We start from the raw sequence: 20891 nt of genomic DNA, 5'->3' as shown, positions 1-20891 counted from the left end.
CCTGGCACTCTTTGAAATTTACCCGCTGGAATTCCGTAGATTGGGGGTGACTGATGCGCGACACAGTAATCTGGCTGCTGCTGCCCGAAAATGGTATCGACAGTATGTTTTGAAAAGCCACATTTGTACCTCGTTTTTCTGCAAATTGAGGTAGAAACCATCGAGAGCATTTTGTAGCAGGTAGCAGGTATTGTAGCATGAAAGCATGACTTGAAGCACTACTTCAGTTGTGGTATGGGGCTTAGAGCTTTAGCCCGGAGCTTCAGGGCCGAGTCTGGTCCAGGCCCGAAGTGATGACTGCTTCACGCGGTCCCGTGCCGCCTAGGTGTTCGGGTAGGTCACAGGCCATGCACTGCTCTGTAAGTATTGGGTGATATAACACTATAATTAAGGGCTACCTCTTTGCCTTCTCTTAAATAGACCGCTGGTTCTCGCAGAATTAGGTGGTGGAAATTCTTAATTCCTTCTTTCCTCTTTTCTCAACTTTTTCTATAAAGCATCACGAAGAATTCCTCGAAAGACAATGAACCGCCTCCTATTCGCTACCTGGCTCCTCACCCTTCTCGTGCTCATCAACGCCTTCGCCGGGCAAATGAGCGCCTGCCTGATGGTGAAAACCAAGACCCCGAAAGTCAACTCAATCGTGGACATCGCCCGTCGACCGTACACGAAAGTGTACACCCTCAAGCATTCGGAGATTACCCGCTACCTTAGAGTAAGTTAAAATGCGCTACGCAGTCACTTCAAGCATTGCTCAAATAATTAAACCACGTCACTACCACGCGCGCATTCGTGTATGTGTGAAGTCGGGCCAATGAAATTTAAGTCGAGAATGACGACGTTTGTAAGTGTGTCGTCTATTGTGCGCCACACAGTTGAATCCACTTATAACAATGCTCAAGTGACACAAAAATGAAATTGTTATAATTAATAATTGTTATAAACGGGTGGCACAGGAAGGAGGCTGTTGTGAAAAAACTTTATTGTCGGATTTAATATACAAACAGACATCAGTGATAAGGATAACAACGACGCTAATTTTATGGACATGCTTATAAACTGGGGCCCTTTCGCGGGACCACCACAGGCCTCATGGAATCAATGTAGGACAGCATGTAAAAGTTTGGACTTTTTATTGAATTACATGCTCGAAAGCTTATTAACAGAACCCCCCCCCCCCCCCCTTACCACGCCAAAGCGAATTTCAAACTAGCTTTGCCGCAGCCTTTTTACGCTGCGCAGTGAAGCAAAACTATTGGAAGGGGTGCTGGGGCAAGTCGGAGTTACAGGGGGTGCTTTGAATGATGATGATGATGATGATGATGATGACGGTAATGATGATGATGATGATGATGATGATTGGATTATTGGTACCTACCTACTCTGGGGTATCGGCCTTGAGTTGGGTGGATTATGCATACTAAATTTATGATTCATATTTAGTAAGAGCTATATTAATTTTACATTATTTTTGCAGCCCGAATTTTTGGTTTCTTCTTTCTTTTCAAAAATATTGTGCCTCATTAGTCAATATATTTTGGTATCGACCCCTAATGATTAAAATCAATATTTATAACTTGACAACCAGCACAACAGTGTCCAGTGTCCATCAATGAACCATCAAAAATATTTCTGATTACAGGTTAAGGTATAATTTGCATTTCTTTAGTCAGAAAATAAGTCACAGCTTCACCAAAAAACTATGTTTTGATTCTACTTGTTGCGCCCTTTATGAAGAATAAGAAAAATCACAAATTCATAATATGTGGCCTCTAGTCTAATAAGTGCCGCCCTTCTTTGAGCCCCCGTCATCAGCCAATACACTCAGGCCTGATAAGCCTGCCGTTGGACTTGAGGGTGATGCTCAAAAACAGTGCCGAGAAATTCTGAGCGCTTGTTGTCGAGGCTTCTTAGGAACAAGCAAGTCAAATACAAGCATTCTTCTACAACTTGCGGGTCATACAGAGCACGTTGATTCTTCACCATTTACGCATTACGATTTACCGTATTGTACCTAATGGCCAACAGAGTAAACGACACAGGATGATGCAGAGCGTAACAAGATGCCTGAATCAATATTGCAGCTAATTAGTTTACCTTAACTGCTAGTGCGAAGCGCTGGCGATGAGATAATCATCAACTCATAGTACTTACTATTTTTTGGATAAAAATACTGACTCGACTGAAAGAAACTGTTTGTAATGCAGTAGGACAAAACCGCCTAAGATACCACTATACAAGCAGTATTATAGTTGTCTACTGCTCCGTTTGCACAAACTAAAGCTGCTTGATAAAAAAATTTTCTTTTTCGCCTAAATGTTGCATTCACCTTTGGAATTTGATTTGTGGTCCCTTGTGGCTTGCTCAACTGCCTTCTTCAATTTAATGTGTGCCAATATTCAGCACAGAGGCTTCTAAAAAGCATTTTGTTCACTTTCAAGATGCAGCAGCATAGCAACCTTAACTCAGTGGTACAAATTTTTCATGTCTTTGGAGACAACGTTTGTCACACAGCTTTTAATTTCTTGAGGTCAAAGTAAAAGCACAAACACAATAGTAGCATCGTGCCACCTTGATTTTTTTTCCAGACAGGGTCAGAAAATAGGCATTTTGGCGCAAGGTGACTCACAGCCACCAACGGCCAATCTTTAGTAAGCCTCCAGCAATGCTGATGCCAACCTATTAATAGTGGTTCACTCATTACAGGCCCTGCGGATGTGTTCGATGGTTCTGTACAGCTATTGCAGTCACGAGCGCCAGGAGTTCCACTTCGTGCCCGCGAAGAACTCTTGCGCCGCTGCTACAGCGGACAACCTGACGGTTTGCAACCACAGCCCAAACAGATTCACCTCCGAGAAGAGCTGCAAGGCGAAGTGCATCGAAAACACCTATCCATCCGAGAGGTGTTTTACAACAGCCATATTTTCGAGGTGCACGAGGTATGGGCAACTTGTGTACAAGTTTTATGTGCCAGAATACTGTACGAAGCTTCTACAACCCAAAGTTAACTGAGAGCATGCGGAGTGCTTTCAATGCTCCAATCTATTGCAAAAGCCTAAGGCATAATTCATCGTCAGCCGGAGCATCAACAAAGTGCAGATGCCTCAATTGTGTAGTGGATACCCCACCTTTATGAAAAATGGTGCATAATAAGGTTGTAGATGCTTCCCCACTACAACAGATTTTGATGATTTATGACGTAGGGAATGTGTAGCTGTTGTTGCTTTAAGAGTGTCTGGAAAATGCTCCAGAAAGGCTGCTCTTCCAGCTTTCGCTGTGACTTGGCGTCAGCGTCATGTCCCGTATGTATGTCTACATAACGGGTGTTCAAAGTTAATGATGATTAATATGTTGGCGTTACTGTCCCAAAACCACCATATGATTATGAGTGAGGCCGTAGTGGAGGGCTCCGGAAATATTGATCACCTGGCGTTCTTTGATGATTGATATGTGGGGTTTAACGTCCCAAAACCACTATATGATTATGAGAGACGCCGTAGTGGAGGGCTCCGGAAATTTAGACCACCTGGGGTTCTTTAACGTGCACCCAAATCTGAGCACACGGGCCTACAACATTTCCGCCTCCATCGGAAATGCAGCCGCCGCAGCCGGGATTCGAACCCGCGCCCTGCGGGTCAGCAGCCGAGTGCCTTAGCCACTAGACCACCGCGGCGGGGCCACCTGGCGTTCTTTAACGTGCACCCAAATTTGAGCACACGGGCCTACAAAATTTCCGCCTCCATTGAAATTGCGTCCGCCGCAGCCGAGATTCGATCCCGTGACCTGTGGGTCTGCAGCCGAGTGCCTTAGCCACTAGATTACCATGGCGGGGCTGTTCAAAGTTAAGCGTTGTGGTTTTCTTAGAATTCAGAACTGGGAATAACATGAAATTCACCTTTGCAAACAACTTTACGTATCCAGGGGGACGCGAAGGGAAAAAATTATTATGGCTTTCAGGGTCCCAATTAACTAAGATTTACTAATTTGCTCTTCAGTTACTGTAGCAAGCGTGCATATGTGTACTGAAAAGTTGGCAGCAGTCACATTTCTACACAGTTATAGCTGGTAATAATTCTTTTAGCATGTCTGTACTCCAAGATATCACACGACAAAGTTTTATTGCTCACCATTATCATGTCGGCATGCGCTGGCTTGACAATGGTGAGAGATTCACGTACGCCAATTACTGCAGGCAGTACATATATGTCGGGGAAGATTCAGCTTGTCTTTCATTATGTAAAGTTCTGCGTTTTATTTCACTTTGAAACCTTGAAAGTAGCTCCTTTATGTCACTCCTCGTGATGTGGAACAACAACAACAACAACAGCAGCAACAACAACGACAACAACAACAACGACAACAAGAACGACGACGACGACAACAGCAGAATAACACTGGGTGCACTAAGGGTTTCTGGCGAGCCTATACACCAGAACACAGCGAGCTCAGTGGTTGCTGCCATTTTAGACAGCGTGTGGCGCCATCTGTTGCAAACGCGGTGAAGCAACACCCTCAAATGCCACAGCAGACGCTAGGCAAATCAAACGCGAAACCTCACAACCCGAGTGCGGCTGTAATCATGTTTCGCTCTGTTCCTGTGCTGTAATTTGATGCTGATTTCGTGTGAAACGTCGAGGAGGCTTTTCTCGACAGTCCGGAATGTCTGCAGCACGTGCATTGCAGACTGCGGAAGCAACTTCATCAGGTACGTATTATCCGACTGAAACAAACGCGAACAGCGTTAACCGCGGCGTGCCTTGGCTGTAACAAGGCAGACTTTGTGCTGTAAGCCGGCGTCAACGTATCGCTAGGCGCCGCGGTGGTCTATTGGCTAAGGTACTGAGCTGCAGACCCGCAGGTCGCGGGATCCAATCCCGGCTGCAGCGGCTGCATTTGCGATGGAGGCGGAAATGTTGCAGGCCCGTGTGCTCAGATTTGGGTGCACGTTAAAGAACCCCAGGTGGTCGAAATTTTCGGAGCCCTCCACTACGGCGTCTCTCATAATCATATGGTGATTTTGGGACGTTAAACCCCACATATCAATCAATCAACGTAGCGCTAGAATCTGGCTCCAACTTATGCTCTTGCACCGCATGTGTATATCAATTGCCAGCCCTGCCAGGCACTCGGAACACACACGTGGTGCAAAAGTGCCAGCAAGAACAAGATTTTAAAATGCTGTGACGACGCCGGCCAAAAGCCCATGTAGATTCACCTAGCGACAGTCAAGGTATGACGCAGTTCGACCGAGTCGAAAGCCGTGCTATGCGCGTCGTTCATATCTCTTTTCATCACGATAGCAGGCCGTTATAGTTGTACTAAACATGCGCGGCGCGTTCATCCACGTGTGAGTCGTAGTACGTATATTAGATTATTGACATGTGGCCTGTGAAAGAGTACGGCAATAGTTTTGTGCCGCATGCTACAGGCATACTTCACACAAATCGCTGCTGTAAAGGGGAACAGCTAGAGTCGCGCTGGAATAAACGCAATAAGTATACTTACTAGTACCCTTTATTTGGGCTCGTAATTTTCCCAGCAGATTGCGATTATATCCTGTAGGGTAGCCGAGCTCAGAGTTTTTGGTTGTTGACGGAAATATGTGCAATCGCAGAACATCGCACCAGCACGATTCCCGTGATGCGCTGTGAAATTCACCGGTGGTGCTCAGCAATTTCTTCCTCTTGCGCTGGTTTTTGTCGCATCGGATGAGAGCGCAGTGGTACCCAGATGACATTTTATAAGCGAACGCAACGTGAACTGGCGCTTTTTCGCAATTTAATCTCCCAGAGTCACTGCTGCCCATGCTAGCGAGTCGTGCCTTGGCTGTTGCAAGCAAATCATGGTGTCTCTGGGAGCGAGGGTATACCACCGAAGGCACCTGGGTTCGAGATAGGCGTGCTTTCGTCTATAGAGTAACTGTATAAGCTACCTTTGGGTAGTGGGGAGCACATATATGCAATTACTCTATGCGCACCTTGCTTGAGACGTGAGCGCATGGAAGAAAACGGAAAGGGGTCACTTCACGTGGGGCAGTTTAAAAGAAGGACATGAATTTAAGTGCCCTACCACGATGGTCTAGTGGCTAAGGTACTCGGCTGCTAACCCGCAGTTCGCGGGGTCGAATCCCGTCTGCGGTGGCTGAATTTCCGATGGAGGCGGAAAGGTTGTAGGCCCGCGTCCTCAGATTAGGGTGCACGTTAAAGAACCCCAGGTGGTCGAAATTTCCGGAGCCCTTCACTACGGCGTCTCTCATAATCATGTGGTGGTTTTGGGGCATGGGACGTTAAACCCCCCACATCAGATGAATCTAAGTGCGTTGGGTTCTGCAAGTCGACGCTTGCAGCGTGCTGCTTAACATTAAGATGAAACATCTATGACAGTTGTTATTTCACGGGTTCTTCCGTGTTAACCTGTTCGTCTTGTTTTAGCGTCCTTGTTTGCGCTTTAGCGGCACGCTGCAAGTTTCGAGCTGTTTGTCGTTCTTGGTTTGACATTTCAATTTCTTGCTAGCGCATTCTATGCCTTGCCCTGGCTGCAAAGCTTATATCTGTAAAAAAACAAAGGCCTTAATAATTTCATAGAAGTATCCTGCCATAGGAAAACGGCAGGCTAAATACCTCATACGTATACCTACACGACCCGTCTTAGATGACGTAGCGTTGTGATGGCATAATTGAATCTTGTTCCGCGAAAAATTGTGGCGTCTTGTGTTGATTGCCACATCACACGATAGCCTCCAGACACATCATCACGATATGAACTTCGGCGCTGAAAGCGTGTAGTTATCACTGTTGAAAGCTATGTTTGCGAGAACATTTTACGCAAATACAACCCTTGCGTCTGTTAGTTACCAAGCTCAATGCAGTATGCAGCCCCCACGTTCCGTTATAGCAAGATGAAGACTGGCACTGACTAATGTGATACAGCTTCAGCGAATTAAAAACTGTGCAAGAACGAACATTTCAGAACACACGCCTTCATCTGGTTCTCTGTATAGCTCCGGTAGTCTCGTGGAAGCTTGGAGTGCATGCAGAATAATTTACGAATTAAAAGAAGAAAAGTACTGTTTAGCTGTTTAGAGGTCTTGTTTTTTTTTTGGAAGGTCTACCTTTCGTGCTGATAATTTGAACAAAAACATTCGAAAATTACTTGGTATTTTGAATATGTATTATTTACTACGTTATTCAAAACTTCTAAGCATCGCGCATACCTAAAGTTTAGCGTGGTGCCGTTACATGTGCGCCCTCTCCCATTAAATTTAAACTTTCCTTCCTTGATATCGAGGGTCTCATTCTGGCAGGCTGGAGGCCTTAAAGTAGCATGCGAGGGATTATTGGTCAGCTACTAGCTCGTAATATGATCATTTGCTACGTGACGCCAACTGGCAAAGAGAAGAGCGTTGCTGACGCGCCGTAGAGGCTACAGAAGGCACCGACTGACGTCCCCAAGCACATATAGGCCATATAAAGTGGACGGACGGATGACCACCACCATGGCTCATTGGTAATGCACCTTACGCGTTATTCGAAGGTCGCAGGATGGGTTCCGGCCGGCGGCAAGTTATCTCATTGTCCAGCTTTTTTTCTTCATCTTTACACTACAATTACTCCTAATAGCATCCCCTTTAATTTCCTTGGCGTCATTGTCTGTTTTCATTTATATTGTGTGACAAAAAAAACGAGTACACAAACTTACACTTTCCTTCTTTTCTCTTATTAGTAACTTACTCTTCCGCAATATGAAAATTGCTGCACTTGCCGTGACAAGACGCATAGTAAGCGAGAAAACGTGCAGAATGAAAATACAGGTGGAGATGCCCCCTCGACATTCCCCACGTCAATTGCACGGACGTCATAAAAACTGATAGTATTTTTGGGCCTACACAGTTTCTAAACGGTAAAAATAAAGTTAATTGTTATTTGAAATGGCGAGAGACTCCACTTACCAAGTTTCAGAAAATTGTGCTGAATTAGTGAGGTCTAAACACGGACATTTTTTTAGGCGTGTTCGATTCCGGTGTGGTGCGCGGGGAGTCGGTGCCGCAAAAGTTGGGATGATGCCACTGTAGTGCAAACGCTGTGCAGGTTATGCAGGTGCAGCGCCATCGGGTCTTCTTTTAAAGACGATAGTCTTTCTTCGGGAGCTTCGACGGAGAAGTTTTGGTCTGTCTATACATTTGCTTGTTTGTCGCCTTAACGATACCTCGAAGGGCACTGAACGGCCAACCCCATCCGCAGCGCCCACCAATATTGCTCAAGGTTATGCGTTCATAGTTGTACGATTGTCAATTAAAAAAAAGCAAATATTTCGCCTATCTGAGACGTCATAACAAAATTTTCTATGTTTTGCATGTCTGCCTTTATACTAGAAGAGGGCACACACAAAAAAACTCCGAGGACTGTAGCGTTTAACGCGCTGCGCTGACAGTGCAACGTGATGCTCAAGAAGGTGCTCCCAACGCTTTGCTACGACGGCACGGTGGTGGCACCTTCCCGTCGCTTTCCATTCTACACCTTATCACCTCCGAGACTGGCGCGCATCTTTCTCCGCGGTCGTGCATGCCTTCGTTTTCGAAGATAACTGCCAGATGGCGCTCGTGTTTAACGTGCCTATTCAGTTCAGTTCGGACTGTCACGGTGGATAAACGTGTTTTTTGAGCGCTCCGAATCGACTGCGCAGATAAGTGTTTTTGCATGTTTTGAGCTTGTCTTTATAATTATAAGGCAGCGGTTGAAATCTTCGTAGCACTTATTGTATTGTACGGCTTTTTCGGGGGTCAGTCACCAGGTATTTATTAGTTAGTGCGGGTGTGTGTGTTTGAATTTTTCGCTGTTGTTTTTTTTCTTTTGCCACCCCGCGGGGGAGGTGCGCGTACATTGAACACGCAAATTTTTGTAGTAGAGCTTAGACTTTCTTTTTTTTTCGTAGTGCAGGGCTCGAGTTTAGTAATTATCGAGTATAAAGACAATTGATGTCAGAAAGAGATGGTTAAAAAGACTGAAAGTGTTCAGGATGTGGAGTGGGTTTGAAAGTGGACCCAAGCGTAGAAGTGGATGAAGAAGAGGCTGACGCGAAGTGTAGGCAATCTGAGATCAAGGAAAAAATGAAGAAAATGATGGTTGCCCAGAGTGAACTGCTGATGAGAATCGCCGAGCTCGAGACTGCGTTGGCGAGAGAGGAAGAGAAAACGAGGGCAATGGGAGAAAGACTGAAGGCCGCCGAGGAAGCACTAGCGAAGCTGAACAAAGGAGCGGCCTACGGAGAGAACAGAAGGGAACCGGCAACCAGAACGGTGGAGAAGAAAGAGCAAGCAAATTTGGAAATCAAGTTCAGCCGGTTCAATTGTCTCAAGGCCCAGCTTCAGTGAGGTAGTGGTGGGGCTGGGAGGGGACAAAGCAGCCGGCGTCACAAATGCAAGTAGCCCCCAGGTGGAAGACGCTCCAGCTGAAAAGTCACAGCATGCGATAATCGCCGGTGACTCGAATTTAAATCGATGCACAGAAGCCATCAAAGACAGGGTAAGGGGTGACAAGAGGGTCGTAGGGGCGTTCTTAGGACGCAAGCTCGAAGCAGTCATGAGGCAAGCGAGCGCAAAACTCCAAACTACAGCTGATAGACGAAACCTCGTTATAATTTCAGGTGGTTTAAACGATGTCTTAGAAGAACATACAGCAGGACTAGTCACCACACTGGCGAAAGGCGTCGATGACATGCGCGCCACTTCTCCTCAGGTACAGGTAGTGATATGCACGATACCGGAGGTACCGGTGAGTGATAGCAACCTGCAAAGAGCGGTTGTCAACGCAAACCAAGAGATATGGCGGATGAGTCGAGAGAAAGGCTTTGAGGTGGTGGAAATAAACAGAGAGGCGCATAGGTGGGGTGGTTTTTAACGAGACAGAATTCACTTTGATGGGCGGCTAGGTCATGAGGCGGGTAGGCGACTTGAAGGACGCGCAGTAGCTTTTTTGGGGGGCAAGCGAGCCTTTCGGGGTGCAGTATAGCTAGTAACGAGGAAAACAACCAGGGAGACTCTTCGACAGGTGGTATGGACAGATACGATTCCAAAGTGGCACCAATATCTAAGATAGGTAGAGTCCGGGGCATAAATAGACGTAGCCACGAGCGCCGAGCCAATTCAGACATAGGGTATATTAACATGCAGGGTGGTAGGAACAGGCTGAAGTGGGAAGAGATAGAAGAACAGCTAAGGGAAGAGACGCCGATGGTATACGGTTTTGTAGAAACACAACTCAGGGACATGGAACAACCTCCGAACAATCCGGACTACGCGTGGGAATATTGTAATAGAACAGGAGGCAGCAGAAAGGGGGGTGGTATTGGGGCATTCATTCATAACAGTACAGACTGGCAAAGGGTCAAGCAGGAGTGCAAGGAACATTTATGGCTAAAATGGAAAGTGGCAGGTCAAATGACACTTCTTGGTTTCGTGTACTTGTGGACAGGAGCAAAGGCCAAAGAGGAAAACCATGCAATGGTAGAGTGTATATCAATGGACATTCAGAAGTTAGGAAGAGAGTGCTAGATAATTATACTAGGAGACATGAATGCGCACATAGAAGATATAGATGGGTATACCGACCCGACAGGCAAAATGATCATGGATATGTGTGAAGGGCTTGATTTCATCACTTCCAACAGTACCGAGAAGTGTGAAGGGCAAATAACATGGGAGGTAGGAAGGCTGCAGTCGACGATAGATTATGCACTGATGTCATATAGGATGTATGATAAGCTCAGGGGAATGCACATAGATGCAGGTGGCTCCAGAAGTCTGGGTAGTGATCACAAACGTATCAAGCTAAGTTTTGGAAGAGCAGTGAAAGTGGGAAGGAGAGAAGTTGAGCAACTACAGGAAAATTTTTATCCAGAAAGGCAAATTGAAATAGCCAATAAACAAATTGAGAAAGTAATCACGGAGGATAATAAGACAGTGTGGACATACACGAATCTAATTAGGCTCTTTGAGCTAGAGCTTGCTAAGACGCGCGACAAGTCACCCCGAAAAAGAAGACACAAACCCAAAAGTTGGTGGGATGAGGAAGTTAAGAGAGCCATTGCAAAACGTCAGGAAGCCTCTAGGAAACACAGTCATGCTAAGCAGTGGGGTGAACCGACAGATGGTGTTGAAAGAAAATGGGAAACCTTTCTAAGCTGTAGAAGGGATGCATCCCTTCTGATCAATGAAAAGATTAGAAGAAAGGGAGCTCAGTGGCTGGCAGAAGTACATAAAAAAGATAGAAAGGCAGCTGCAAAGTTTTGGAACCATCTAAGCTTCCTAAGAAATGAGACGAGCCTAGAGCAGAGTTTTATAATTACAGCCCAAGGTGCTAGTCTAGAAGGGGACGAAGCTATTGAATATATAAGAACAAGGGTGACAGAAAAATTTCGACAAAGAAGTGCTTTATGCACCACTATAGACAAGGATGATTCAAGTGGCACATTGGTTCCATTTCCACAACGAGAGTGGGAAAGGACTGAGAAAAGGGTTCCTAGTAGTACATCAACAGGCCCAGATGGCATTCCAATTATGTTGATAAAGACATTAGGTTCGAAGTCTAAGCAGGCTTCAAGAGAGGACGTGAGCAAAATAATAATTGATGGTGAAGTTCCCGATGGATGAAAACTTAGCAGGATGAGCTAGATCTATAAAGTAAAGGGGGACAAAGCTGATATAAACGGCTACCGTCCTATAACAGTGACATCAGTGGTCTACAGGCTGGCGATGCAGATTATAAAGGAAAGACTGCAGGCATGGATAGAGGATGAGGGGGTGCTGGGGGAACTGCAGAATGGGTTTCGGAAACACAAGAGGCTGGAAGACCATCTGTTCTCACTGGCGCAGTGCATCAAAATAGCAGAAAACGAACACAGGCCCCTGTGGCTAACATTTTTGGATATCAAGGGAGCGTACGATAGCGTGGTTCAAGAAGAATTGTGGGGAATACTGGACACACTAGGCGTAGAACATGTAGTCACTAATCTTTCAAAGGGTATCTATAAGGGTAACAAGGTAGTTATAAAGTGGGAAAAACAGGTATACAAGCCTGCAGATCGAGGTAAAACAGGGGCTTAGGTAGGGGTGTCCCCTGTCACCCTTATTATTTATGATGTACCTACAAAGATTAGAGGCCAAATTAGAGGGAAGTGGACTGGACTTTAACCTCTCTTTAGTCAAACAAGGAAAACTTATTGATCACGCACTACCAGCATTAATGTACGCAGATGATATAGTGTTAATGGCCAACAACAAGGAATATTTGCAGAGATTGATCGACATCTGCGGTAATGAAGGAGATAGATTAGATTCTAGATTCAGTAAGGAAAAATCAGCAGTCATGATCTTCAAAGACAACGAAGGTAGTGAACTTAGAATACAGGAGGTCACGCTAGAGATAACAGATAAATACAAATATCTGGGCGTATGGATAAGCAATGGGACCGAGTACCTGAAGGAACACGAAATATACGTGACGACTAAAGGTAACAAGAATGCAGCAGTGATGAAAAATAGGGCACTGTAGAATTACAATACGTATGATGTTGTGAGATGAATATGGAAAGGGGTCATGGTTCCTGGGCTGACGATCGGCATTTCGGTCTTGTGCATGAGATCAGAAGTTCAAGCAAGATTAGAGATTAAGCAACGTGGAATGGGTAGGCTTGCTTTAGGAGCTCACGGGAATACACCAAATCAGGGAGTACAAGCCGATATTGGATGGACATCATTTGAGGGCAGGGAAGCTAGCAGCAAGATAAAATTTGAGAAGCGATTGAGAGAAATGGGGGAGGAGCGTTGGGCTAGGAAGGTTCTCAGCTACTTGTACAAGAATAATGTCAATACAAAATGGAGGAAGCGAACCAGGAAATTGACTGGTAAATACTTAGAAAACAGCAGGTGGCCAAACAAAAAAAAACTATCGGTTAAGAAAGTGAAGGAAACGGAGACTGACTTGTGGAGAACGGGCATGACTAAAAAGTCCGCACTAGAGATCTATCGAAATTTTAAGCAGGAAATTGCCAAGGAAAGAATCTATGATAATACTCGGGGTAGTTCTCTACTGTTTGAAACCAGGACGGGAGTACTGCGGACCAAGAGATATTGGGCCAAGTACGAAGGGGCAGACACAGTATGCAGTGCGTGTGGTGAGGAAGAAGAAACTGCCGAACACTTGATAATGTTCTGTAAAAAGCTTCACCCTATAGTTCAGGATGATGGCACAGAGTTTTTCAAAGCACTGGGGTTTAGGGAGAGGGAGGGCGAAAAGACGTTAGGCGGGTAAAATTAACTAGAAGGAGGTTATCTGATTGGTTTCTAAAGTCAAGTCACGAGTGAAATTGAAACCCTTCACTGCAAAGTACGAATCCCTAACCTCACTATTTCAAGAGAAAAAAATATAGTTTTTGGTTCATTAAGTATTACGGCTTGGTGACGCTAGCCACCGCCCGATTTGAAGGGTGGAGCTATATCCATCCTTCCAACCATCCATTATTACTCCTTTGTTAGGATATGTAATAGCCTCCACAGATGGACAATGAATACCCAAGTTTGACATCAATCTTTTGCAAAGAAGAAATTTTATTAACTTGTGCAATTTTATTATATCCGCTCTACATAATGTTCCGCTTAAGACATTTAATGCTTCACAACAGTAAACAGCGAAGTATGACTAGAAAGTGTTGTCTTTCTGCATTTTTGTACAAAGAGGCACATTCATGTGGTTTAGATGTACTGTACATCTATTTTCTTTGCGGACGCTTGGGTGTGTAGCCTAGTGGTAAAGGCACTCGCTTACGGAGCATGAGGGCACGAATTCAAATCCCTGCGTCTGGACGAAAACAATTTTGTTATTTTATTTAGGCTGAAGACAATACCGGTTCTGAACAACCACTCGGAGCGCTGAAAGCAGCGCAGTAGCTGGGCCACAGGGTCCTACGGGAGTGTCTGCTCTTTAGGTATGTTTTTCTATGCTGTCTTCATATAATCGCCGATGCAGAGCGACTTCGGAGCTAACTTGTCTGCCCGAGAAGCTCGGGTGATCCTGCATAGCATTTGAGCAGGGAAAATTTACAATCAAGATTTTAATTGATAACAAAGACAGTGAGCATTAGATACAGGAAGTCACGCTAGAAATAGTGCATAAATACAGATTATTGGGCGTATGGATAAATAACGCCCCGCCACGGTGGTCTAGTGGTTAAGGTACTTGGCTGCTGACCCGTAGGTCGCGGGATCAAATCCTGGCTGTGGCGGCTGCATTTCCGATGGAGGCGGCAATGTTGTAGGCCCGTGTACTCAGATATGGGTGCACGTTAAATAACCCCAGGTGGTCAAAAATTCCAGAGCCCTCCACCACGGCGTCACTCGTAATCAAACAGTGGTTTTGGGACGTTAAACCCCACAAATCAGTCAAATCATTATGATTAAATAACGGGGCTGAGTACCTGGAGGAGCACGAAAGATACCTATTGACTAAGGGTAGCAGGAATGCAGCTGTAATGAAAAACGGGGCACTATAGAACTACAGTAGGTATGATAGTGTGAGTGGAATTTGGAAAGGTGTCATGGTCCCGGATTTGACGTTCGGCAATGTGGTGTTGTGCATGAAATGAAAGGTTCAAGCAAGATTGGAGGAAGAGGAGGAGGATTGAAAGAGAAAGTACAGGGAGGTTAGCCAGAAAGCAAGACTGGAAATGAAACAACGTGGCATAGGCAGACTCGCTTTGTGAGCACACGGGAATACCGCAAATCAGGGGGTACAGGTAGACATGTGATAGGCATCGGTCGAGTGCAGGGAAGCCAGAAGCAAGGTCGAATCTGAGGAGCGATTGAGAAAAATGGGAGACAAGCGTTAGGCTAGAAAAGTTTTGAGCTACTTGTACATGAAGAATGTTTATACTAGATGGAAGAAGTGTACTCGAAAATTGTCAAGAACGTATTTAGGCAGCCGCAGAATATCAAGCCAAAAGGAAACCTCGGTTGATAAGAAGGTGAAGGAAACAGAGAGGGACACGTGATAAATGGGAATGAGTCTGAAATCATCACTGGGGACCTGCCGAACGTTTAGGCATGAAATTGCAAGGGAAAAGATCTACAATAATTCTAGGGGTAGTTCTCTGCTCTTCGAGGCTAGAACAGGATTATTGCGGACCAAGGCGTACCGAGAAAAGCATGAAGGCACAGACACGGTATGTATAGTGCGTGTGGAGAAGAGGAGAAAATTGATGAACATTTGATATATGACCTGTAAAGGGCTCCACTCCATAGTGCAAAAGAATGGCTTGGTATTTTGGGGGTTTAGGGACACTGAAGGCAAAATAGACTTCAAATGGGCAGAAATAACCAGGAGAAAGCTGGTGGCTACAATCAAGGCGCGAGTGAAATTCAATCCTTAAACACAAAGTGATACTACTTAACTTTATGGCTAGGTGGCGTGAGCCACCACCCTATCTAAAGGGTACAGCCGGATACATCCATCCATCTATTCGTACTGTTTTTGAATTCTAGCGGGGGGAGGGGTCCAGGGACTGATTGATGCGCTGCCTATCCGCTTGCCTTTTTTTGCAGCAGATGAACGAGGCCAGTACTTCGGCAGAGTAACTGGCACGAAAAATCAGGCGAGGAGCCACTGTTATGGCTACCACCTAGAGTGGCTGTTATGGCTACCACCTAGAGTGGGCGCACGTTAAAGAACCCCAGATGGTCAAGATTTCCGGAGCCCTCTACTACGGCGTATCTTATAATCATATGGTGGTATTAGGACGTTAAGCCCCACATATCAATAACTCATTGTAAGAGCACTTTAAGTTGACGACGGTTCCTCTTGCTCGCCAGCCGAGACGTTCGCCGCCAGTGGTGGTTCTTTGACGGCAGCGGCTGCGTGCCCTGGGACTTCCCCTCCGGTGCGTGCCCTTCGGTAAAAAAAGGCGGCGACCTTTTCCACAGCATGGCCGACTGCATAGCGCAGTGTGGTGGTGGGGAGTCGCTATTACAGCCCTGTCAGCCGCCCAAGGCAAGGCCTTGCTCATCGAAACAGCTGAGGTAGGTTGCCTTTTTGTTTTCAACGTTGATATTGTTTTGTAAGGTTGCACATATTGCTTTGTCAACATATTAGGGTGAAAGCGTTCGATTTCTCATGAAATGAGAAGATTGGATGTCTGTGTAAGAATCGCCATTTGGTGCACTTGAAAAAGCCCCCCCCCCTTCCCCGCCTCTAAAACTACAAAAAAAAGAGCATTATCCTCTTCAGGGGTTTTTTGTCTCTCTCGCACACTTAGGGACGCAAGAACATGTAGTTGCCGTTACTTCTGTACAGTACATGTTGTCGATTAGTTTACATCAACGATACGTGAGATGCCAATGGTCTCCTGCACTTTCTTGCCATGCAGTCCTCATCCATCATTTCTTGCCTTGCGTGTCCGTTGGCGATCGAATGATTTCATCTAATTTTATGCGTTTCCGACTGCACAAGCGCCGACAATTATGCTAGTCGTCACGTACAGGACTCTTAAAAGGCTCAAACATTATACTGACATCGGCAACGTGCTTTAAAGAAACACTTGCCGACTCGAAGAGGAGATATTACTTGCAGCGAAGGCAAGGAAGAAACGACTTCTTTGTCTTTGAAAGCGGGGTGATCAGAAGCCCTTAAGTTACAGTCACCCAAATAGGTGCCATGCCATCTAACCTTATTTTCAGATTTGTTGCCAGATAGAGCCGAAACAGTGTAATGAGTCCAGTTTTTGGTTATACATCACGAATAGTAGCTTTTTGAAAAAAAAGTAACGTTGTTTAAAAATGGATGGAATTTTGTCTTCTTGTTTGGCCTTCATGTCCCAGATGAGGTAAAAATGAATAACTAAATTTCAGTAAAAGCTCGCTAAGTATAAATTCACGGGAGCGGAAAAACTGCCCAAAACAACCGAATAAGAAATTATTGAAAGTATAAAGAAAACAATCAATACATGTCCTTTATAGGAATACGTAAAGGTACTAACTGTTTTGAATAAGAGGTGTGTTTTAAATAAGACAACATATTCGTAATTTGTGGCATTGTTCCTCATGTAGACACACTGGAAGAAACGACGGAGGCAAGGCAATAAGAGAAAGGTGTAAGTGCAGGGATTTATTTGTGCCGCGCCCTCTAGAAATGTGGGCAACATTTATTTTACTTTTTGAGACGCAGCTTGATCTTCCCGAGTGGCAGCGTCATTTCACACGACAGTGGTTCTCTGTTTCTCTAGTTTTCACTGTTTGAAAATGGCTTCATATTTTTATAGACCACAGAAATGTTCGCCTGTCCGTCTCTCTGTCACATGAGTCGCCCACCCGGCCAAAGTTTGAGGACTTGCTGAAAGTCTAGCCATCTTGAACTGGTGGCTGCGTTGAGTCCTGTGAGCATTGACGAGCAAAAAGCACATTGAGGCGCAGAATCCATATGTACTTATTAGGTGGTGTCTTCCTTTACTATAAAATATGTAAATGCGTAAATCTGATGACCCTTGTGTTCCTTACGCTGTGCTGAAAAGGCGATGCTATGCACGAAAAAATTGGCCCTGTATCTGCATGTTAATCTGCAAATTTCGTTGAAGGACAATAGTCTGGCGTCTGGAAAGATTGAAAAAAAAAACGTTTATTTGATGTTTTGCGCAAGAAAATTGGTGAATGGTATTTTGGAGGGGCGGCGTTAGACTGCCTCGAGCGTGCAGCAGAGGTGAACGAGCGCACCAAATCACGTCACACGTGAGATTTGAGCGCTATCTGGCAGTTACCTTGGAAAACAAAACGTGGCTCTGAGACGGGCGTGCACGGTGATAAGGTGTAGAACGCAAGGCAACGGGTAGGTGCCACAACCGTGTCGTCGTAGCAGAGCGTTGGAAACACTTCCCTTTTCGTGCAAGCGTTGCGTAGTCAGCACCGCATTATGAACGCTGCGGTCCTTATAATAACTTATGTATGTCTTTTTTAATAAAAAGACGCACATATAGAATATATACGTGTTGTTGTGGTGCCTCAGATATGCGCGATAATTGCTTTCTAATTGACAATCGCACAAGTATGAACGCTGAACCTTGAGCAACATTGGTGGGCGCTGCGGATGGGGTCGGCTGTTTAGGATATTTGCTGGTGCAGTTTAATGTGCCCAGTACCAGTAAGAGTGGACAGACAGACAGACAGACAGACCCAAGTTTTTCATCGAAGGTCCCCAAGAAAGACTGTCGTCTTTAAAAGCCCTCTGCAGATGATATGGTGCTCCCAACTGAGAGTGGTCCTCGATTGTGCACAAGCTCGTGTTTTCCAACACCACTGCCAAGCTGCTTACAAATCTCACACAGCGTCATAGCTCACGCAGATCAGAATAAGACTCGTGGTACAACAGGCAGAAGACTCATCTTCATACATTTCCTGCAAAAAAGGCACATACGCGGCCAATATTTTTTTGTTCTTCGTTCGAGTCACGTCACCTACTTCATGACGTGCGCGCAGTGGACCTCGGGTAGTCAATATCAAACTGGAGTCTAAGGTGCCGACGCACCCATGCTTCTTTGTGTCCTTAATTGAAATGAACCTATTTCTGTCATGTGAACTTGATCCCAGGTTTCCGTACTTTGCCGTGAGCTCTCCCGACGACCACCGTGTGACATGTGCGCGGGCTTCTGCCGCCGTCCTGAGCGGTCATAGCTGCCTGACCGGAACCAACCGGTTCAACACGGAAGAAGAATGCCGGGACGCCTGTGCTAGCCCTACGCAGCGCTCCGGTCCCGTTCGTTTTAAGAACGGACTCGGTAAATGGCGGACTCTCGTTAACGCTCCGGCAGACGTTTTCGATCAGGACGTTTTCACCGCAAAAACAACAACGAGAAAGACGTTATTTTTTGGTCGCGTATGAATTGAGTATAAGTAACCATGTTTGCATTTAAGAAAAAACACGATTTACCTTCGCTTCTATGGAATAAAAATTTCTTATAAAATATATCGTGCGTGCAGTTCGGTTTATTTTACGCTGGAGGTGTTAAGCTTTCGTTGGTCTGCATAGCACACGCAAAATCTGTGCCTACTTATGAAGCGATGCTAATTAGGTCAAGGAAGGCAAAGCTCAAGCTGATCAAACTAAGTCATGCTAAGACCAACCTAATTATTACTGTCCTTATTGAAGCAGCCAGCTTGTGTGTTCCTAATTATAACTTTATCTAATAAGACCTGGTTAGTAAAGATCTTCCATATGAAGAGTATGCAAAATGACATCCTAGTATTTGGCTAATTAGGGTCTAAGCTAATACGTTGATAATTAAGGATATGGTAATAAGGACACGCGAATTATGAACGTGCTGATCAATGCATGCTTAACTGTGGTCAAGCGAAATATACCGTGATAACTAAGTTCCCGGTAATATAGAGCTTAAACTAATTAAGAAACGTACATGAAAGCATTGCTGCGACATCTTGTTAGGACCTTGCTGGTTAATTTTGGCTGGCTACAAGCACCGCTGAAAAACCAACCTTGCACCGCAGTGGTGGCTGCCCCGTTTTATTTATTTTTTGAAATGACGTTAGGATGCATCATGCTTGAGCACGCCATTGAAGACTACCCACCCCGACCCAGGCGTCTTCAAGGCTCGCCGATTGCTTGCGCGAGAGAGAAGAAAGACCAGCCAGAAAGATTGAGGAAGTTTTATTGGCCAAATGATGTATTCGAAATATACACAAAAAACTTTGCAAATGAAGAAATAGTGCTAGAACTGCACATAAACACAATATCACAATAGTTCGAAAACTCGCACTGCCCAATCGTAGAATACTACTGCAGCCAGACAGCAGGCTTCAGAATGTCTCTTTGGCAACCTTAATATAGAGCATTTTTGTTTTTGCTTAACGTGCCCTGTTCACCATCACGAAAGGCGAAGGTACACCGGACGTGTGTCAGCAATGGCTGTGACAGAAGCGGTTATCTAGACATTTTGTGAGCTAGTTAAGCTCTGCAATGTCACACCTTTAAACACCATATAATCAAATAAACTACGGAAGGTATACGTACGACACCACCCCGAATAAGTGAGTGACGCCTCGTTAACCCAACAATGCACCGAAGTAAGTCGGGATAACACGCTGCCTGCATACGCCCCCTATTTATGGCAGTCAAGAAAAGCATGAGGAAATATACTAATTTGGCAAGTGCTGTATAAAGCACCAAGTAAGTTTCTACTTTACAATGGAATATATAAAATCGTGATTTATAAAAAAATTGTCTTGGAGTTTTTTTTTATCTCCCCTATACCGCGGTCGTTGATGGCTGTGGCAATAGGTTGTCGACCATTTTTCTTTCCAAGTGTCACGACCGGTATTATTTGACCATGGCTAATCACGAAAATTTTTTCTTGTAAGGTGACTTGCTTTTGATGGAAAAGTGAGTGGGGCGGCTTATTACAGGATTTCACCGGTAATCGTGATCGGATGACCGCGCCAGAAAGTTTTTGTCCTGCAGAGCTGTAGATGACGCGATGATCAAAGAGCCTAATATCCATGTCAACCAGAAGGAAACTGCCCGTAAATCTAGTGGAAAAATTCGCTTAATGTCTACGCAATTGAGAGGCACACTTTCTCGGTGACCATGTATTGATGAGAACGCGGCTCGCATATACGACGACGCACTCTGAAGTGCCGCGCTTGCGTTACTTCAGTACTGCGCCAAGAATGATGCCACTCGCGTCTGTATGCACTTGAGTCACAACAGTTGGGTCGTAAGGGCACATGATTGCTGGTGACGTCAGCAGATGATGCAGTGTACTGAAGTGTTCATCACATGCCAACGTCTTACTAAAGAGATTAGGAGGGCCAGCCAGTGGTTTCGTAAGTGGTGCTATTATCA

The 20891-nt window shown here is 45.2% G+C and overlaps 2 protein-coding genes across 3 annotated transcripts in view; one reads left to right on the top strand and one right to left on the bottom strand.

The window, feature by feature from the left end:
• LOC142817882 (scoloptoxin SSD976-like) overlaps window positions 1–20891 on the bottom strand; it is a 454431-nt gene that overhangs the window by 49339 nt on the left and 384201 nt on the right. The gene's annotated exons all lie outside the window — the stretch shown is intronic.
• Window positions 4578–18979, top strand: LOC142817883 (uncharacterized). The gene is made up of 3 exons (XM_075895818.1): window positions 4578–4705; window positions 15860–16066; window positions 18623–18979. Exons 1-3 carry the CDS (start codon window positions 4611–4613, stop codon window positions 18912–18914), a joined length of 594 nt encoding a protein of 197 aa, XP_075751933.1. The 5' UTR covers window positions 4578–4610; the 3' UTR covers window positions 18915–18979.

The sequence above is a fragment of the Rhipicephalus microplus genome, chromosome 5, assembly GCF_043290135.1.
Source record: "Rhipicephalus microplus isolate Deutch F79 chromosome 5, USDA_Rmic, whole genome shotgun sequence".
In the NCBI taxonomy this organism is placed as follows: domain Eukaryota; kingdom Metazoa; phylum Arthropoda; class Arachnida; order Ixodida; family Ixodidae; genus Rhipicephalus; species Rhipicephalus microplus.
Note: the sequence above shows the minus strand (reverse complement) of the source record. Positions and strands in the feature narration are given on the sequence as shown.